Raw genomic sequence first — 20283 nt, forward strand, 5'->3', positions numbered from 1 at the left:
TCCCTCCATGCCCAGCCCTAGATATCTGGCTCAGAGTCCAGTGAAAAACTGAGATCAGTTTTACTTGGTAAATATTTATTTAGTGCTGCTTTCTGTGTGCTGGGCATATAATCTCAAAGATTTTCCCCCCAGATCTGACCCTAATTCTAAATTGCTTCTGGATTCTGTTTAAGAATATTACTTTCTTTCTCAAAGTTCTGCTTCCTGTGTCCCTTTCCTGGCTCCTCTCATCCACTCCCAGGGCTCACGGTCAACCTCTTGCCAACCTCCAGCAGCCTAGATTTCCAGCCAGTGGCATGGCTGGGCTGCTTAGTCTTCTTCCTCAGGGCAGGACTGTGACTGAGGGGACTGGTGACAATGTCATGTGATGGAGAGTTACAGGACAGTGAGACCCGGGAACAGGCCATTGTCTCGTCAAATGGAAATCATTAGTGATTAGAGAAAATAACTTTAGTAAAAGGTGAAGGCAAAAGCCAAATTACAAGCAATGAATTAAATGTTAAACAGCAAATTTCAGGTTTTCGTTGAAGAAATTTGTCAAGGAAAAGATAAAATGGAAACTCAGGTAAGCAGCAGGATGAGGGGAAGCATTTGCATATACATTGGAGGAGTTAGCAGTTTGCAGAAAGAAAAATGTTCCAACAGAGATTCGAGACAAAGGAAGCCCTTTCTTGTTACTCCCTGCGACATTTACATTTTGCATGGACTTTTTCAGTCGGCACAAAGATTTTGTTTGGCTCGTACAGTCTTTTAAAAGCATTTTAAAGAATTACATCACTTCTTTGAAAAAATCAGAAATTTTGTTTTAGAAATCTTTAAAAATGATGAGATCTAGCAACTCTGGGTATACTTTCCTATGTATGGCTATAAACTTCTTCCAAAAGATGTTCTACCAGGGCCATTTCACTCACTTATCATATTTGTTTGCCTGATATTGTAAACTCTCCTTATTTTATGTAATTATATTTGTGCATGTATATGGCACACATGTGCACACATGTATATGACACCACCTATACAGGGATTGCAAGAGTAATCAGGTTAGCAGAGGAGACATTTGGGAGAAATGTGGCCTTCCTGAGCATCCTTCCAATTTTGCAGTATAATTTGGCTCCTTCCTTGCCTCCGTGTAAGATGGGAGATTACCCTCAGGGATGCCACAAATGATGGAGCCTGGGAGGAACCCAGAACAGCCCTGCCCTTCTTGAGGTAGACTACTAACAAGACATCAGTGAGCTACTCTAGCTGATTTTCAAGTTTCTTGGAACAACTGCTGTCTTGAGTTTTTCTGGCTTCTGTTTTCACAGGCTCTTCCAGAATTACCTGGAAACTTTAGTACACGAGTCCCCCAGGGAGTCGGGATCCATTGTCACCCAGTGGGTGTCACCCAGTGAGCATTGCTTATTGGGCATGATCAGTGATCCTAATACGTAGCCAGATTGACTAACAATACCACACTTGGTGGTATCCGGTCTTGCACGCAGCCTTTCAGATCCCCCTTGACAGGTCCCCCTTTGAGAGCTATGAACAGCACCCCAGTGGCCGGTCTGGCTGCTTTTTGCACAGAGCTCTTAACCTCTCATGATTGAATTTAATGATCTTGAAACTTTAACTCTCCACTGGCAACAGTGACCATTTGGCTCAGGTTCAATGAGGGATAATGTAACCTCTCTGACTGGAGCTACACCAAAGACTGAGGAAAAAGAAGGCAGAAGAACTGGATACCAAATGAAATGGCTGTGGGAGCCAAGAGGGAAATGTGGGTAGGGTGACCAGGTGTCCTAACTTGACTAAGCCTGTCCTAGATTTTACCTTTTTTGTGGAACCACTGTTGTACAGATTTCTTACAAGAAATTTAGGAGATTTAAAACACAGTATTTGTAAATTTGTTGGTTGGTTTAGGAGTAAGGGAAGAACTAAAAAAATCTATAGCAGTTAATCATCTTATTAGGGTTCCTCTCAATTTTATAGATTTTGTCAATTTTTAAAATCATCATTGACAATAGCTCTGTCAACAGAACTTTCTGAAATAATAGAAAAGTTCTGAGTTGGGCATAGCAGCACACACCGCAACCCCAGCACCCTGGGAGTCTGAGGCAGGAGAATTGTTAGCTTTAGCCCAACATGGGCAACTCAGCTGGACACTGTCAACAAAATAAAAATAAAAATAAAAATAAAAATGAGTTGGGGCTGTAGTTTAATGTAAAAGTCATAGGTTCAACCACTACGTTTTATTGCAAATAAAACAAAATAAAATAAAACAAAACAATTTTTAAAACTGTGATTCTAAGGCCGGGAGGTTAGCTCAGCAGCACAAGTGCCTGCCTGGCAAGCATGAGATTGTGAGTTCGATCCCTGGTACCAAAAAAAAAAAAAAAAAAAAAAAAAAAAAAAAGTGATACTAAATATAGTAACCATTAACCAATTGTCAGAATTAAGCACTTGAAATGTGACTAAGGATAAGAATATTTAATATTAATATTTAGTATTATTTTAAGTTAATCTAAGAGTAAATGACAATATCCATATGGGACAGCAACAAAGAAAATCTATAGAGTTGCCATTATTTGTTCTTTGGTGCTAATATTTCATCCTAAGTCCCAAGTCATTTGCATATATTTTGTTTCCTATCCTTGGATGTCCATGAGAATTTCTGCCGCACTCTTTCAATAATTCAGGTACTGGTGCTAGTATCATATGGTTTATTTCTTACAACTAAACAGATTTTTTTTTTGGAAAATATTGTTTCTGATTTGGGAGTAGAGAAAGAAAAGAAATAATAAAGTAAGATATAGAGGAAAGAAAAAATAAAAGTAAAGAAAATACCTTTATTAAAATTCTAGAAATGCTAGTAACATGTATTATGTTACAAGCCAGGTTAGAAGAGTCTTCTTCATTTGACAAAGAATCATTCTTTGTCATATGAGAAAGTTTTAGTCTTTGGCCACACTTAGAGAGAGAGAGAGAGGTATATGAACCTTGGCATGTAATTATTTTCAATAAATGATGAATGAATGGAGAGGGGATGAGGAAATGTTATATTATCCTGTAGCAGGTATACCGACCATTTTGTTCATGGATTTATTTTCAGCTAAACCATGTATATTTGTTTTCTGATTTAGCTTTTAATTATTTTTTACTTGTATTTGCATTTATTTTATGCTTAACTTATTCCCACACCATAAGTTTTGCTTCTTCAGTTTCTTCTGGGATATCTTTTTCTTCTGTGCAACTTCCTCCTCTGGTTTAGGAGTAATTTGTTCCTTTTCAGTAAAGATCCTCTCAGTGCGGCAGGGGGAGCTCATGCATGGCATGGGTTAATCTGGCCCTGAACTCTGTAAGTATGGCTGGGTTCTTTGTTTATCTGGGTATGTTCACCAGAGAATCTACATCTAAACCCTTAAGTTCAGCATTACTCTCTGCAGTTTTAAGCATGTGCAGCAAAATTCAGCACTCTTTTTAGGCCACCAACCTTGGGCCTGGTCTTACTGTTTGGCCTGGGCCCACATACCAACTCCACCGTTATGACTCCGGAATGGCACACACTGCTTCTAAAGAAGTGTGACATTCTTCAGGTAGTTGGAGGCCTTTCGGATATGTGTACGCCTGATGGCCTGGGCAGTTTCAAGGGTGTTCTTAAAGTGAACACGAACATTCAAGCCTCTTGATTCGCATGCTTTTGTGGGCTTTTCTGGGTCAAGAGAGCAGCAAACCATTTTAACAGGTCACCTCATGCAGCTTATGGGAAGAGCTAGCTTTTAATTATTAACCATCTAATAACCTTTCTTTTCTCCTTTTTAAATTAAAGTATAATTCATATGTCACAAGATCCACCATTTTAAACTGTATAATGCAGTGGTTTTTAGTGATTTTTGTGTAACTTTTACTCTATTCTGGGATATATATATATATATATATATATATGTATATATATATATATAATTTTGCTTTTGGTGCCAGGGATTGAACCCAGGGCCTTGTGCATGTCAGTCATATACTCTTTACTGAGCTACACTCCCAGCACCAATTCTGGAACATCTTAAATCACCACACAAAGGAACTCTGTGGTCTTTAGCTGTTCCAGCTCCCCAGCCCTATTTCTCCTTAATGTCTGACAATCAAAAATCCACTTGCTTTCCTGAGGTTTGCCTGTTCCAGACATTTCTTATCAATAAATTCAAACTATACATGGTCTTTTATTTCCAGCTTTTTCATTTAACATGATGCTTTAAAGATTCATTTTGTAGTGTATAACGGTATTTATTGCTTTTTATAAGAAATAATAATTATTTTATTGATTGTACTATGCTTTTTGTTGTTGTTGTTTTCAAAACAGGGTCTCACCATGTAGCCCAGGCTGGCCTTGAATTTGCTGCAGTTCTCCTGTCTCAGCCTCCCAAGTGCTGGAATTACAGACGTGTGCCACCATACCCAGTCCTGTGTCTTGTCTATCCATTCATCAGTTGCCAGCTGTTATGATTAATGCTGCTATGAACATTTACATACATATTTCTATGTGAACATGCACTTTTTTGTACTGGGACTTGAACTCATGACCTCACACTTGCCAGGTAGATGCTGTGCTGCTGAGCTATATCCCCTGTCCCATATGTGCTTTTAATACATAGGTATATTGCTAGGAGTGGAAATGTTGTTTTAAAGACTGTTAAAAACGTGTTTTATTTTCTTTAGAACTAAGAAAGTATTTCCTACAGGAGCGATGCCTTTTTACATTCCAATCAGCAGGGTCTGAGGCCTCAACGTTCATCCTCACCAACATGTTTTTATAGTTATTTACATATTCATTTTATTTATTTATTTGTTGTTTGCTTGCTTGCTTGGTTTTGATCCTTTCTTGTCATTTCCATATGAATTTTAGTTCAGCTTGTCAAATTATGGGAAAAAGAGATTAGAATTTTGATGGGAAGTGCATTGAATCTGTTGATCATTTGAGGGAATGTTGCTGTCTTCACAATATTACATGTTCTAATCTATGCACACAAGAATTCATTCAGGATTTTTGTTTAAATTTTCTTTCAGGATGATACTTTGGGAACTTTTCTTGAAGTACATAACTTGTACTTCTTTAGTTATATTTATTCCTAAGTGTTTGATTTTTTCTATTTTTAAATATTTTAAATTAAGCTATAATATACAGCTGATGAATACAAATGCATATGTTTAAGTAGACTGTGTCATGTTTTGATATATTCCTTTGAGAACCTCTGTGCTGTTTTCCACAATTGCTATACCAACTTACATTCCCACCAAGAATGTACAAAGTTCCCATTTTGTCCCCATCCTTCACCAACATTTCTGCCTTTTTGATAACTGCCATTCTGGCACATGTGAGGTGATACCGTGGTTTTAGTTTGTATTTCTCTGATGATTTATGATGTTTGACATTTTTTTCATAGACCTCTCGGTCATTTGTATGCTTTCTTTCAAAACTATCTGTTCAAGAATGTCTATAATACTGTAATATCCATGCTATTTGCCCATTTTTAAATTGGGCTATTTGTTTTCTCGCTCTTGAGGTTGAGTTCCTTAAACATTTTGGCTATAAATCCCTGATCAGATGCACAATCCATATGTTTTCTCTTTGTTCTGTTGCTGTGCAAGAGCTTTTCAATTTGATACAATCTCACTTGTTTATATTTGCTTTTATTGTCTGTATTTATTCTTTTTGATGTTATTACAAACAGACTTGGGTTGTTTTATTTTCAGGTTGCTCGTTGCTAATGTACTGACATGGATCTGATTTTTTTATATTGCTAGTATATTCTGCTGAAATGTTTGCTCATTAGCATTTTTTTTTTTTTTTACTTTTTGATTTAAAGGGGAAAGCTTTCAGTCTTTAGAAGTATGACATTAACTGTGAGGTATTGATAGATGCCCCTTCTCAGGTTGAGGAGAGTCCCTTCTATTGCTAGTTTTGTGGCTTTATTATTTTAATCATGAAAAGGTAATGGCTTTTGTTGCAAGCTTTTCCACATTTGATAAAATAACCATGTGGATTTTCCATTTATTCTGTTAATAGAGTATATTATATAATTTTTATATGTTGACCCAACTTTGCATTCCCAGGATAAATCCCACTTGGTCATGGGATATGTTCTTTCTCTCATGACTTCTTGAAGGCACAAATTTTACCTTTACCTCTTTGCATCACCCACAGCACTCACGGAGACCTACAGTTGAATCAAGACATGTAATCAGTATTATTACTATTATTATCATAAATATTAACATGAACATAAGGTGGTGAAAATCTGAATGGATGACACATTCCAATGTGAAGTCTCATTATAATGAATAATATAAGACTTTATTAGCTGTATAGAATTATATTTCTCATATAAGATACATATTTTGAATAATCCATGTTTTACTAAGCAATCTGTACATTTCTGGAAGATGTTTTGCTTAGTCAAGATCCTCTATTCCTTATTTTTAAATAAAACTTTTATTAAGTAAATACGTACCTACAGAAAATACAGGCCTTGATTTATGTGGGTGAATTTACAATTTGACTTAATGATGGTGCAAAAAGATATTTATCCAATTACTCTGTTGTCACTTTTAGTACAGTTTTCAGTATATAAGATATTCAGCATGTTATTCTAAAATGGAATTTGTAGAAGATTTTGCCTAAATGTAGATCAATTTAAGTGTTCTAAGCACATTTAAGGCAGATTAAGCTAAGCTATAGTGTTTACGAGGTTAGATGTCAGATACATTTTGGACCTAATATTTTCAACTTATGTTTATTGAGACATAATCCTATCAGAGGCCAAGGAGATCTGTATATGTATTTAAGTGTCCAGGGTAAAGAATTTGCAAAAATAAAACACCCATGTAACCAGAATAGAGATAAAGATATGAAGCATTACAGCACTTAAGGTCCCCTCTTGTATCCCACCTTTGTTAATGACCTCTATGATCCAACAGGGATAACTATTATCCTAACTTCTAACACCACAGGTGAGTTTTGCCAGCTTTTAAAACTTTGTCTGAAAGGAATGATACAATAGGTACGGTACGTATCTGTGAGATTCATTACGTTGCATGCAGTTGTTGAATTTTTACTTTCTTTGGTTCATAATATGGCATATTGCATGCATATTACATGATCAACTAATCCATTACAATAGTATTGGGTACTTTAGGAGCACTGTTTTAGGAATATTATGAACAGGGCTTTTTGTGAGTACTCCTGTACGTATATCTGGGTGAGTACATGATTCTTTTTGTTGAATATGTATCTAGGATAGAATTGCCATTCCTGGGAATACTTTACAAGATTTTCTTATACTCGTTGTAATGGAGACAACTACATTTTTAAAATGACTACTTCTTTTTCTCATTCCAGGAACACATAATTTTTAAAATAGTAAATAATGTCATGCTTTATCCTGGAATTGTCATTAGCAATATTGTCAAGTACAGTATTCTCTAGCCGTATAAGGTTACCTAACACCTGAAATGTGCTGAAAATGTACATTAGATTTCCAAGATTTACATGAAGAATATATCTGACCTCATTAACTTAAAAATATTCACTATATGTTGAAGTGACAGAATTTTGGATATGGGTTAAATAAACTATCATTGAAATTAATTTTGTGTGTTTCTTTTTCAATGTGCCTGCTAGTAACTTTTAAGTTACATATTTGGCTCACAGTTATATTTCTATTGGTCAGTGCTGGTCTATAGTATGTAATTAAACAAATGGATAAAGATTTTAAAATATTATATATATAGTACTAGAAGTTCTTTTTAACAAAGATCAAGTTTAGGCTGCTGTACATTTCAGGATTGATACATTGCTGCTGGCATGTCATTTCTGTTTAATACATATTTCTTAACTACTTGAAAACTTCATTATTTGATTTATAGGCGTCCACACTGTTTGCATTGTACATGATAATATTCCTAAGAGAACAAGAAAAGATATCAGAAACTTAAAGAGTAGGAAATGGATATAAAAATATTTGGTAATATTTTAATGATTTCTTTGATCAAAGAAAAACTTTCTTGAATTATAATTTCTCATACTGTAGGTTAATCTGAAGTGTAGCATATGGATAAATAATATATTTTAAAAGACTGAATTCACTGTTTTAAATTAACAGAGACTTTAGGCAATCTATTTCATCTTTCTCGGGCTGGCAGAGCACTGGGAGATACTAATTTTTTAGTCATAAGAGAAGTGACATTCGGTGTGTCATTTGTTTCCTGGAAAGCACATGACTGACAAATTGTGATCCTTGACTCAAGCAAAAACAAGGCCTTCCTTAGGGAATTGTTAAATACAGTACTTTTCTTAAATTACAGTTTTTCCATCGTGTAGACTAAAAGACAAGGTACAGATGAAGTCTAACATCGCAGTTCTGGAGGAAAAATTAGCTCTCAGGATCCTTCAATCACCTTAAACATCATCTGACATAAGAGTCTTGGCAGAAGAGACTCCCAAGGGTGCAACAGACTCAGGGTGACACCCTCATGACAAGTGGTGACTCTAAGAAAGCAAAAGGACCAGCCTCCCTTGGCCTCTGCTTCTGACCTTCCACTTGGTCCTGATTTCTCCTTCCCTGGAAGCCCATTTTGACCCCTAACCTCCTGCCCTTCTTTTCTCGGCGTTAGCCTTTCTACCAGACAACTGTCTCCATCCTCCACTTTCATTTTCCAAGGCACACTTTGATTGGTTTACTAATTATCAGTTTCATCTGGTCAGTTATCAGATAGTTGCTAATCACCACCATGCTCGGTTAGGCATGCTGGTTCGAGGTTACTGCACAGCCACTTTATGGATGGCATGCAGCCGGGTCACGTAGTCACTCTTAATCCAGTCCCCTGGGGGTGTGGAGAGGTCTTTTGGGGGTAGTTGTGCAATCTATGCTCCAGGAAAAGTTGGCTCAAAAGTCGGTGGAGAAAGCACGCCCCCTCCGCACACGACTTTTTAAAAAGGAGTATGAGTAAATCAAATTTAGATACAGCAACTAATCAAGGGATAAAACCTGCACTGACCCAGGATCAACAGCTAGCTTTGTCCAGGCAGTAGAACAAGCCGCTTTTCAAGAACGCATTGTGTTTTTGCAAATCCGACCATTCCACGTGAGCCGTGGTCTTCCTGACCCTAGGATTTATCACGCTGGGGGCGTTTTGTTCCTGTTCTGGGGAGAAAACTTCCAGCAAGAAGTCACCAACCAGGATAGGCTGCAGGGGGCTGTGGGTGAGGGCTCCGAGGGGGCGGGAAGGCTGTGGGTCACCGAGGCTCGGGGTTCTCCGCGCGGGCCACCTGTCCGGAGCCTGCCCCCTGCCGGCGTCCTCCCCGAAGTTCCCGGCGCACAGGCGGGTCCCCGAGAGTGGGCGGCCCCTCTCCCGAGCGCAGAAACTCTCGCTTTCCCCCACTTCGCTCCTCCCCTCTTCCTCCTCCTCCTCCTCCTCCTCCTCCTCCGAGGCAGCTTTATCTTCGCCCTGGCCACTTCCTTCTTCAGCCTTTACCTCCTCGTTCCCCTCGGACACCCGGGTCGGACCCGCGCGGCCTCAGCTCTCCATTGGACGAGAAAACGGAGCCCAAAGGGGAGTCGCCCGGCCAGGTAGGAGGGACGGAGGGACAGGAGGGCCCCGCGAGGCCGAGCGGCGGGCCCTCGTTGGCTTCGGTGGGCGCCCGGGACCCCGGGGGCCGAGGCACGGTCGGCGGGGCCGGACGCCCTGCGGGGACGGGGTCGCGCTCCTCACGCCCCCTCTCCCGCACACTTCCGCGCCGGCTCGCGTGACGTTTTGCCGACCGGGGGCGGACGAGGAAAGCGAACGCCGGGGCAGCAGTTTTTCACCGCGGTGCAACGTGCGGGTCTTGAATTTGAAGCTCTCAGGTTCCAGATCTGCAGAGCTGGGAGGGGAAAAGGTGAGGACAAGGGAGAGGCTGCCCAGAGAAATTTGGTGGCTGCAAGGCAGAGCCTCCTGCAGTGCTGAGGAGGCTGCGGCTCCCTGCGCGCAGATGGGGGTTATTGAGCGGACGCGGGCGGCTCCCGGATCCCCGCCAGGTCCCCTCTCGCCCTGCGCTCCGGCTGCTCTGGGCGCGCTGGGCAGTTGGAGCGCGCGGGCAGCTGCGCTGGCCGCTGAGTCCCTGAGACAAAGGCTTCCGGGATGCAGCCCTACCCGCGGGCGCGCCGTGCTGCCCCAGAATGAGGCCGAGCCAGATGCTCCTCAACTTTGCAGTGGCACCAGTGATGATCGATCGTGTGATGGGCCTGTAGAGGAGAGATGTGGGGACCCGCACTTGGCAGGATCCCAAACTTGCAGGAGCGATTACCAAATATGGAGTGTGCGCGCCCCAGCGAGGGAGGAAGGAACCCAGTCATCTTTTGACCCGCGCCGGCTGTTCCTGCTTGCAAAGAGAGGATGAGGAGGGGGGCTGGGAAGATGCCCTCCTCCAGGGTGTGAAGTTGGCTTTTGATTCCCAGGGACCCCCACTCGGGTAGGTAGCAAATCGCCATGTACTGCCTCCAAACTTTAAAAAAAAAAAAATGACATCATAAGAGGGTTCTTAGTTAGATTCCTAAGAGTATATTGATGGGGCTCTTTGGCATATGCTGTAACCCTCTTGCATTCTGCTTTGTGAGTCCCACGCACAAAACCTAATAAATTCTGTGACCCGAGGCCCGCCTAGCATCTGCTGTCACCATCCTTTGTGCTGCTCTTCCTTTCTTCTTGGCCAGCCAGCCCCTCGCTGAGGAGCGCTTTCTCTTCCTTAGACTTGCTCATTGTTCTTCATCTTTTTGCTCACTCCACTCTCGGGCTTCTGTCGCTGTAAAGTCTCACGGGCCTTCCAAGGATCGTGGGACAACGAACGTTTTTCTACTTTGCGTCCCTTGCAATAATGAAATAAATGAATAAGCACGACAAATTATGCATACCAGCGGTCGTATGTGAGCCTATTTTCCTACTTTAGGGGTCTGAGTCGGAAGCCTTTCTTGCTTTGTAAATGATCTGCCTTAGTGAGTACTCAGCATGTGCTATTTCATTCAAATACACTATTATATTAAGTGCGATAGAGGGAGAGAAAGAGCCAGAATGATGTGTGGAAATAGCATTTAATTTGTGGGCATTAACTGTACAGAACCATTTTCATTCTCCATAAAGTGGAATACATAATAAGTCTTTTGTAAGGTGGTTAGAACTATACAAATTAACCTAGATAAGGAACCCAATTATAAAAGAAATATTGGTTGCCTGCTCTTCAAACTGGTTGAGCTGATTTCTTCATCATCATTCAGAAGTTTAACAACATCTGCGTTGTCTTCTATGAGTCACACTTTAGTCAGTGTTAAGCACTTTTAGTTGTCAGAGAATTTTCTTATTGTCAAATCCTATCTTGTTTTTTTGTGCTGAAGATTGAATGCAGAGTGTTGAGCTACATCCTTGGTGCCCTCCCTCCGCTCCTTTATAAAAGATAGGGTCTCACTAAGTTGCCTGAGGGGGCTTTGTACTTCATTCCTCACACCCCAACCAAAGAGCTGGGGCTGCAGGCATGTGCCATCACGTGCAGCTCCTAATCTGCTTTCATATTTCATCTATTCATTCTGCCCAGTAGTGCATCACAAATAAGACTATTCACATAAGTACCTAAAAGGAACCTTGATTTTAAAAAAATAACAGCAGATCTCTAAGCCAAATGTATGGGTCAAGATTCTTTAGAGTACAAATGATAGAAATGTAAATAAATCTACACCAATAAAGAAAGAAAAATAGAAAGATAGAAAACACAGTAAAGATATCATTGGTTTATCTAGCTAGAAAGTCCAGGGTCTACACAGGCTCAGTCATTGTTAGAGGTGTAAGGTTTTTACTGTTAGCTTTAGTTACGTTGGACTTTTCTCACAGACTGGTTATTTACATCATGGCTATAAATTACATTTTAGAATTCAGTGGAAAAAGACTTTTGTCAGCCAGGCGTGGTGGCACATTCCTGTAATTGCAGTACCCAGGAGGCTGAGGCAGGGGGTTTGCTGTGAGTTCAAGGCCAGCCTGGGCTATAAAGTGAGTTTAAGGCCAGCCTGACCTGCATGGCAAGACCCTGTCTCAAAAAGACAAAAAAGGAAAAGAAAAAGAGAGTTTTGTTTTTACTAGTTCTAGCAAAACAAGCTGACCTTGTTTTTTCTAGATGGAATCCTCTCTCTCCCTAATGCCTCAAGCCAGTCTTTCTATCCTGACCTAAAGGATGAGGGGCCTCAGGTGAGGGTTTAGAATAAAGAAGGAGGTTGCTGTAGCCAAATGGAAATTAGATTGGTCCTGCCAGCACAGGGAGTGGTGCTGGGCAGGCAAAAACAACAGCTGTGCACCACTCTGAACACATTTCTCTGCCATTACGCATTCTCAAGGCACGGTGTTCAGGCCTTTGGCAGAGTGGCTGTGTTCTCTGGGTGTATTTTAAGTTTTTAATATCACTTTTAAAAAATGTATCTTGAATTGCATATAACATATGCACATGTTATAGGTTTGACTTCATTAACGTACAGTCCTCAGTATTTGAACACTATGGTTTTGGTAAGTTTTATGTGATGTATTTAATTGAAGATTTTACATTTAATTGTAATATGAGTTCTTTAAATTATCCTCACTCAGATAACATAGCAGATGGTAGTAGCACTTTTAATTACTAGTGGAGAGAAAATCTGGTGTCCCAGTCAATATCATTTAAACAGGTGGTGTAACAGTCATACATGTCACTCTTGTTTTTAAAAGCTACCAGGAATTGGTTAGAATCCATCTGGACAAAATTGTTTTTTCCAAAATTGTCACCTTAAAGGAAACCATACTCATGGCCCTGCTGTTTTAGTCCTTTATGCAGTTTGGAAAAAATGTATGATTTGAAAACAGACTGCTGGGTATGATGGTACATGTCTATAATCGCAGCTACACCAGAGGCTGTTGCAGGAGGACTGTGAACAATTTAGCAAGTTTCTGGCTTAAACAAAGGAAAAGAGAGAAAACCAGACCGAACTGATACGTACTCTGTCCAGTTGTATCTTTAATGCTCCTACAGGAGTGACTCCCTCCTCTCTCACCCTTCTGCTTGACAGCTCATGAACAAGGATTTGATTAACCTCCACTCTTGGTACCAAATGTGATCACAAGGAGCTTCCTACAGAGAGGAGTTTACCTTTTAGTCTGGGTAATTTTAACAGAGTGCAATGAAGAAGGGCCCCGAAGTGTTGGGGGAACATATAATGGGGAGCTCTCCTACTGCAGGGCTTCAGGGAAGGCTTCCTGGAGGAAGTTATCCATGCTGGGGCTGGATGTGTGAGTTACCCCTGAGAATGAGGAATAGCCAGTCTGGGCTGGAGAAACGTGGGTGAGGACTGGAGTGAGAGGGGCATTTGAGGAAAGCGCACTATCCTGTGTAGCCACAGCCTAGACTCCGAGTGTGGAGGGGAGAAGGCTGTATCTGTACACAGAACGCAGCCCTTGGCGGACCTAGCAAGCAAGATAAACCTCAGCTCCTCATCTTTCAAGAGTTCTTCACTGCACTCAGGTTTATTGACTCCTGCCTGTGACACGACAGTGATCACTGCGTGACCTGAGGTTATTAAAATTGCTCTTGACTCTACCTTCTTCCCCCACTGGACTGCAGCCCCATAAAGGGCAGGGAATATGTCACTTTATCTTGGGGTCCCCAGCTTCTCATTCAGAGCTACCCCAAGGGTGTTAGGCTTTTCCATTCTCTGCTGCTATAATTTTGCTTAGGCTCTGTCCATGCATGGAACATCCTTTCCCATTTGCCTGTGTGGCCTACTCCTTCCATTTGAACTCTGCTAAGTCTTCTGTGGCCCCCACAGTACCTTGGACCCCCACTCAGAGAGAGTGCCTGTCAAATTATTGTTGCCTCCAGGCCTTTCTCGGCTCTCAAGTGTGAATCCTGTGCCGTACACCTTTTGTGATTTTGGTGCCTATGAGGACACCACATAAAGGACCCATGTGCAGCGTCAGTGGTCAAAGACAAGAGCTGCCTTCTCCCAAGTAGATGTGGAAGCAGGAGCAGGAGTGGCAGAGAAGGAACAAGGAGACACTGTAGTGCCATCCATATCACAAAGGTGTTTGCAGGAAGAAGAGCACAGTAAACTGCGGTGACAAATGCTATATGAAGAAAAAAGAAAACAACCCTTAGATTTATATGTGCTAAATGAAATATAGAAATGGCAATAACAGAGATTTCCTTTTTCTCTTGCAGGTGATAATGAATGTGGATCATGAAGTTAACCTCCTAGTGGAGGAAATTCATCGCTTGGGTTCAAAAAGTAAGTATCCTGAGTGCTGGAATTGTAAGCATGTACCACCACGCCTGGCTGTTTCTCTCTTTCTAATGCTGCGGTTGAACTCAGGGCCTGCCTCAGGGCTAGGTGAGTGCTGTGCCATTGAACCCTCCTCCCTGTCCTTGGTAAAATTTCATTTTGAGACAGTCTTACTTCATTGTCCAGGCTGGCTTCACACTTGCCATCCTCCTACCTCAGCATCCTGGGTAGCTAAGATTACAGGCACGCACCTTTGTGCCTATCCTAGATAGAAAGAATATTTCTTCTGAGTTTATGTTACAGGCTGAACCAGCACTGTGGGGGTACCAATGGCTTTAGGACACAGTGGCAGTTCTGCCTATAACCCTAGAGACACCTGGGGACACAGAGACTGGGTCGGGACATCTGATTTCTGGGACAAGGAATAGATGAGATGTTTCATTATTTTTCAAATTAGAAAGAAAATTGTGGAGCTTGTTTCATCCAGTTGCATTAAAATTTTTATTTGTCACCCTATTAAAATTCATGTTTTCTCCTTTATTCTGATACCATTTTTTTTTTTTTTTTGTCTTTTTCCTTTTTATCGGTACTGGGGATCGAACTCACGACTGCCTGCTTGCACGGCAGGCACTTATGCCGCTGAGCTAAATCCCCAGCCCCCCTGGTACTATTTTTTAAACTTTGAAGTTACTACGGTCTTAGATTGAAATTATATTGCATTGTCTTTATTTTCTCTGAATTCCTGGCTTTTATACAATTATGAGCATATAACTGAAACGCACCATCTTTCAGGTATTTTTTATGTCATTTTTTTTCTTCAGCAGTGACGTAGCTCCTGTGAAGAGTGTGACATATACGATGGACAGTATTAGTCTCTTTCCTACATTGTAGTGAGAGTTCCTGTTTTAGTGTTAGGTGTTGGGCACATCCTAGACAATCTAAGCAAGAATTCAGGGAGCATTCTGAAAAAAACAGTAAACACATTCAGCAAGAACTTGGATAATGGAATTCAGAGTTTTAAAATTACACATGTAAGTGAAAAATAACTAAGAAGTACCACGTAAGAGTTGTTTTGTCACTCGAGCTTAATGTTGCTTATAACTGTTTTCTTACGAATCACAAATCCTTTGAAAGAACGGCACACTCCGGCAAACTCATTAAACCATTAATTTCCAAGTTCTCCTACATTAGTTCTTCTGTTTCTGCTGTAATAGATTACCACAAACGTAGTGACATGAAACAATAAATTTAATATTTTGCACATTGCCTCCATCTCTCCCTTTGTGTGTTTATGATTTCACTTCAGTTAAATAGTTTCTAAGTATTTTATTTATTTATTTATTTGAAAGTATTGTGAACGATATTGTTTTCCTTATCTTTCTGCTAGTTCATTGTTGGTGTATAGAAAAGCTATTGGGTTTTTTTAGTGTTGATTTTATAACTTGAGTTTGGTGACTCTTATTGTTCCTCTCTCACATTCCTAGTTTCTTCTGCACTTGATAAATTCAGGTTACTTGAGAGTGGCTCTGTTCTTTGCATGTGAAAGGCATATTTTCAAAGGTTTTATCCATGTCAACCTAGTATGTGTCAGTCTGACCTGTATACCTTGGGAGTGTGTCTATATTCTACCACAGCAGGTTGAAACTCTGCTTCAAAGCGAGGAGCTTTACAGAATAGAAGACTTGAGATATGTAGCACCACTTCTATATGTAATTTTGCTGCTTTACAAGACGCCTTGACTTTCTTGCTCTTGATGAAAGATGACTTATTGAGCTGGAAATCACATATGGAAAAGACATGTCATCGTCCGACATGTTATGGTTAATTATTTAAGTTCTGTCTGGAGCAATTTCGACTAATCTACATATCATGCATGTGCTCAAGCTGGAAATTGATGAAGTCTTATCTGTTTCTTTTAAAGTCACATTTTTTTACAGTGTCATTTTTTTACCCAGTGAGAAAAGATTAAATGGAGAATGATTAATTGGAGATTTAAATGCTTTCATCCAACAAGTATTTTTGGTGCTGTGATGCAGGATTTGCAGAAGTAAACAAACTTGCAGCTCAGCCTTACATTCTTTAGGTTTCTGGAAGACAGACAAACCAGGAGCATTAGGAAGTAGTTAAGAACGTGGGCTCTACAGACAGACTCTTCAGAAATGAATCACAGCCTCTCTACATGCGTACTGTTTCCTTCAGTGCATAACTACGCTTTTGTTTATTGATTTCCTTATTTACATAACAATAACAATACTCTGTCCCAGCAGTTCAAAGGAAAATCACAGAGTGATTTTTAGAGTTCTTACCTTCAAAATTGTAGGTAATATATGTTAATTAGCTCAATTTAACAATTGGACAGTGTGTACATATTCCAGTACCTCACGTCACACATTTGCACATTTTAAATGCATACAACTTTGTCAGTTTAAAAAATAGTTTTTGTACTTTAAAATCTCTAAAGCAAGGATGCATATTAATATATGGTATGCTCTTGTTAATTGGTTACTTTAATTGGAATATAAAATAATGATGCTTCTTGGAGTCAGTGACATCTTCTCTCTGAAATGAGAAGTTCATGAATTGTAATGACATTAAAATGCATCACACGGTTCTAAGAACACAGTGAGTCCTCAATAAATGTTATCTCTTGTTAATATTATTGATGGTAAATGCTTTGATAAGCATAATCTGTGTTATAAGAAGAGATGTTAACTGATGAAATCATGGAAGGTATCCCTGAGAAGATGGCATTTGAGTCCATTTTTGAAGAAAAATGGTGTAACTAGGGAAGGGAGTCTGGGCTGCTTGGGAGATAGCTCAGCATGGACAGAATTATGAAAGCAGGATCCCTTGAGACCCCGTGGGCAGTAGTAAGTGGTTCACTGGGACTGGATCGTACGGCATATGGAGCGCTGTGGCAGGAGACCAGGCAGCAGTGAGTGGGTACCTGCCTGGGATCTCAGCTGTGAGGTCCCGGGCTTCATTGTATTTTGCAGATGGTAGGGAACCATTGAAAGTCAAAGAGTGTCAGTCACATGCGCATCTTTTACAATTTCTTCTATACTTTCTATCCCACACCAATATGGGTGATGCATCAGAGGGCAAACATGGGAAGGAGTTAGTGACCAGCTTGCTTTTATCCAAGTAGGAAACAATTAGTGTCTCAACCTGAGAATGAGCACTCACTGAAGAGGAGAGTTTAGCTGTGCAGAAGACTGAGGAAGGTGAAACCACCTGCATGCTTGTGAACTGAGAGATGAGGGAGCAGGACAGCTCCAAGACTGGACCCAGGTTCCTGCCTTTGGTGCTTTTAAAAATTTAATCTGAACTGAAAGTTTGCTGTATGCTAGACACTCCATAAGCAGCTTTACCTTTATATACAGTGTCTGTTTATCCATGCAACTACCCTAACTAAGGTATTTTCCTTTGACTTGGTGGATAATTCATTGAAACCCAGAGAATTAGGAGAATATGCCTGAGGGTGCCTAACAGTTCTGTGTATGCTGACAACTCAGTGACATTCCCATTTTCAGTAACCTTTGGTCAGCTTTTTGTCACTCTTAATTTTCAATGTCTGTGTTGAAAAGTGGCCTCCAAATTGGATAACCTAGAGTTTTTGTTGACTGTAGATTCCTGGGCCTATTCAGAATTCAGATTCAGTGGACTTGAGAACTTCACATTTTTAAGTCCCCCACTCCTACCCAGGGCTTCAGAGCACACTTAGGAGAAACACTCTTGATCCTGGGTTTCTTTTTTATTTGTTGTCTTTGTCGCGTTCATACAGTTTTTTTAAATTGAGTCAGGTGAGGTTAGTGCATGCTTGTAATCCCAGCACTTGGGAGCTTGAAGTAGGAAGATTATGAGTTCAAGTTCAGCAAGGGCTTCATAGCAAGGTTAAGGTGAGCCCGGACTACATAGCATGACCCTGTCTCAGCAAACAGAAGCAAGAACAAAGAAACCAAACTGAGAGAAGTTCATCTACAGTATTAGAATCATAGCATGTCCACCTTTCCTAAGTGTCTCTTTGTTCTCTTGCAGGTTTTGTCTACATAATGCTAAGGCTAGGAGGTCTAGCCATAGGAAGCGGCTACCTGGAATTCTTGCCACAGTGTTAAATTGTCATATTGGTTAACCTGTAGTTAGCTATTTATTAAAGTGAACAAGCAGTCTTTGCACTTGCTGACACTGTATTTTCTCAAATTAGATGCTGATGGGAGGTTAAGCGTGAAGTTTGGGGTCCTTTTCCGAGATGACAAATGTGCCAACCTCTTTGAAGCATTGGTCGGAACGCTCAAAGCTGCAAAACGAAGGAAGATTGTTACCTACCCAGGAGAGCTGCTTTTACAAGGTGTTCATGACGATGTCGACATTGTACTGCTGCAAGATTAATGTGGTGTGCACATCTTTGCGTATTACTGTTTTGGTTTTCTAATAAACTGGAATGTTAAGTCAAAGAACAAATGTGAATTTAATGTATTTTTATAAAACTTGGTAAATGGAAGGGGACTCATATTTTAGAAGTCTTCCCTTTTTTATATCTTAAAAGGAATTGTATGAACTGCGTTGTAAAATAAACAGAACCTATTATTTTTCTCAGGAATCTGGTTGGGAAATGTAACCAATGGAACTTTTTTTTTGAGAGATTGGGGAATATTTCATAAAGCCATTCTTAGATAATTTCTGTAGATATATGACATTCTGTCAAAGTGAAAAGCAAATGGTGACCAACTCCCACAAGAAATGTTCAAGTTTTATGTAATAAAAACATGTAACTGTTTTAAGATCAATGTGTTGTCATATTTAATCATTTAGGTAACTGTATGGCTCTCAGAGTTTGAGTTTCTGCATCAGGATTAGGTGATTGTAGTAAGTTATCTTGATTTGAAAAATATTCTGTTAAAACTAACACTGGCATCCAGTATGTAGTGGGTTTTTTTATGGGGGGGATTGTTTGGTTTGTGTGTGTGTGTGTATGTGTGTGTTACTGGAAATCGAGCACAAGGTCTTTGCACTAAGTTATATTCCCTGCCCATTTAATTGTTGATTTTTTGACAGGATCTTCGTAAATTGTCCAGGTTGGGTTTGAACTTGCATTCTTTTTGCCTTAACTTCCCAGAGTACTAGGACTACAGGAGTGTACCACCACATCTGGCTTCCATGTAGAGTTATGTGTATTTTCTTTTAGATTCAAGATGATCAGTTCCTTTACAATAATTTCATATATGAATAGTTCTGTCTTTGGATTGAAGTCTCACAATTCAAAATCGCAGGTTCAACTTTTCTGAGCCAGATTCACAGTGAAAATAATAATTTTGGGTCATAAACTACATTGCAGTGAATCTATCTTAGTGTTGAATACTATTGGCTATAAGCAGGTGGAAATTAAAAATTTTGAACAATTGTATACATTCTTTACATGACAAAACGATGTGTAATATCTATTTCTTTCATGTCACTGTGCTAGGCATTAGGAAATAGTACAGAAAAACAAAATAAGAAAAAAATTTGTTTCGAGTCCTCAAAAAAGGAAATGCTGGATACACGGAAACAACATAGGTTCACTGTTCAAACAAAAGATTTTTTGGAGATAAAGCCACAGAACTGTAAGGCAGGAAATAAAAGATAAATGAAATAGTCAACAGCCACCCCCACTTGTGACCTTCATGACTGAGAGAATGATGAGTTGTTAGCAGACAGGCTAACTGAGTCCTGGCTATTATAGAATAAGTTTTAGGCAAATGATATAAAGGGGTACCGGTGCCTCAACGATGATCTATTCCTGGGTAGATGTACGGACTTCCATGGAAGAAGTGAAATTCTTTGGGGTCTCAAAGCAGTGGAATAATAGGGAAGGGTCAGAATCATCACTGTGTACAAAAGTGCACAAAGTAAGCTGGGCAAAGAGGGAAGGAAGAGTACTTTTGAACCTTTAGGATAACAGAAGCAATGTTAGGTGTGTGTCTTAACAACGGTGAATGGGGGCCGG

At 40.2% G+C, this 20283-nt stretch overlaps 1 protein-coding gene and 1 pseudogene across 4 annotated transcripts; one reads left to right on the top strand and one right to left on the bottom strand.

Annotated features, from left to right (window-relative positions):
• Window positions 1–3152: 3152 nt before the first annotated feature.
• Window positions 3153–3716, bottom strand: LOC111755585 (large ribosomal subunit protein uL22-like; annotated as a pseudogene).
• Window positions 3717–9424: 5708 nt separating this feature from the next.
• Window positions 9425–19084, top strand: Abracl (ABRA C-terminal like). Of its 4 annotated transcripts, none has more exons than XM_005001830.4 (4): window positions 9463–9602; window positions 10225–10483; window positions 14237–14303; window positions 18502–19084. In XM_005001830.4, exons 3-4 carry the CDS (start codon window positions 14243–14245, stop codon window positions 18684–18686), a joined length of 246 nt encoding a protein of 81 aa, XP_005001887.1. In that variant the 5' UTR covers window positions 9463–9602; window positions 10225–10483; window positions 14237–14242; the 3' UTR covers window positions 18687–19084. The 4 variants fall into 4 exon arrangements, with proteins under 4 accessions (XP_003465701.1, XP_005001887.1, XP_063089450.1 ...); XM_063233379.1 differs by lacking the exon at window positions 9463–9602 and adding an exon at window positions 9814–9910; XM_003465653.5 differs by lacking the exon at window positions 10225–10483 and having other exon boundaries at window positions 9425–9602.
• The last annotated feature ends 1199 nt before the right edge of the window (window positions 19085–20283 follow it).

The sequence above is a fragment of the Cavia porcellus genome, unplaced genomic scaffold, assembly GCF_034190915.1.
Source record: "Cavia porcellus strain 051 isolate PalLab524CR breed Dunkin Hartley unplaced genomic scaffold, mCavPor4.1 scaffold_22, whole genome shotgun sequence".
NCBI lineage: Eukaryota > Metazoa > Chordata > Mammalia > Rodentia > Caviidae > Cavia > Cavia porcellus.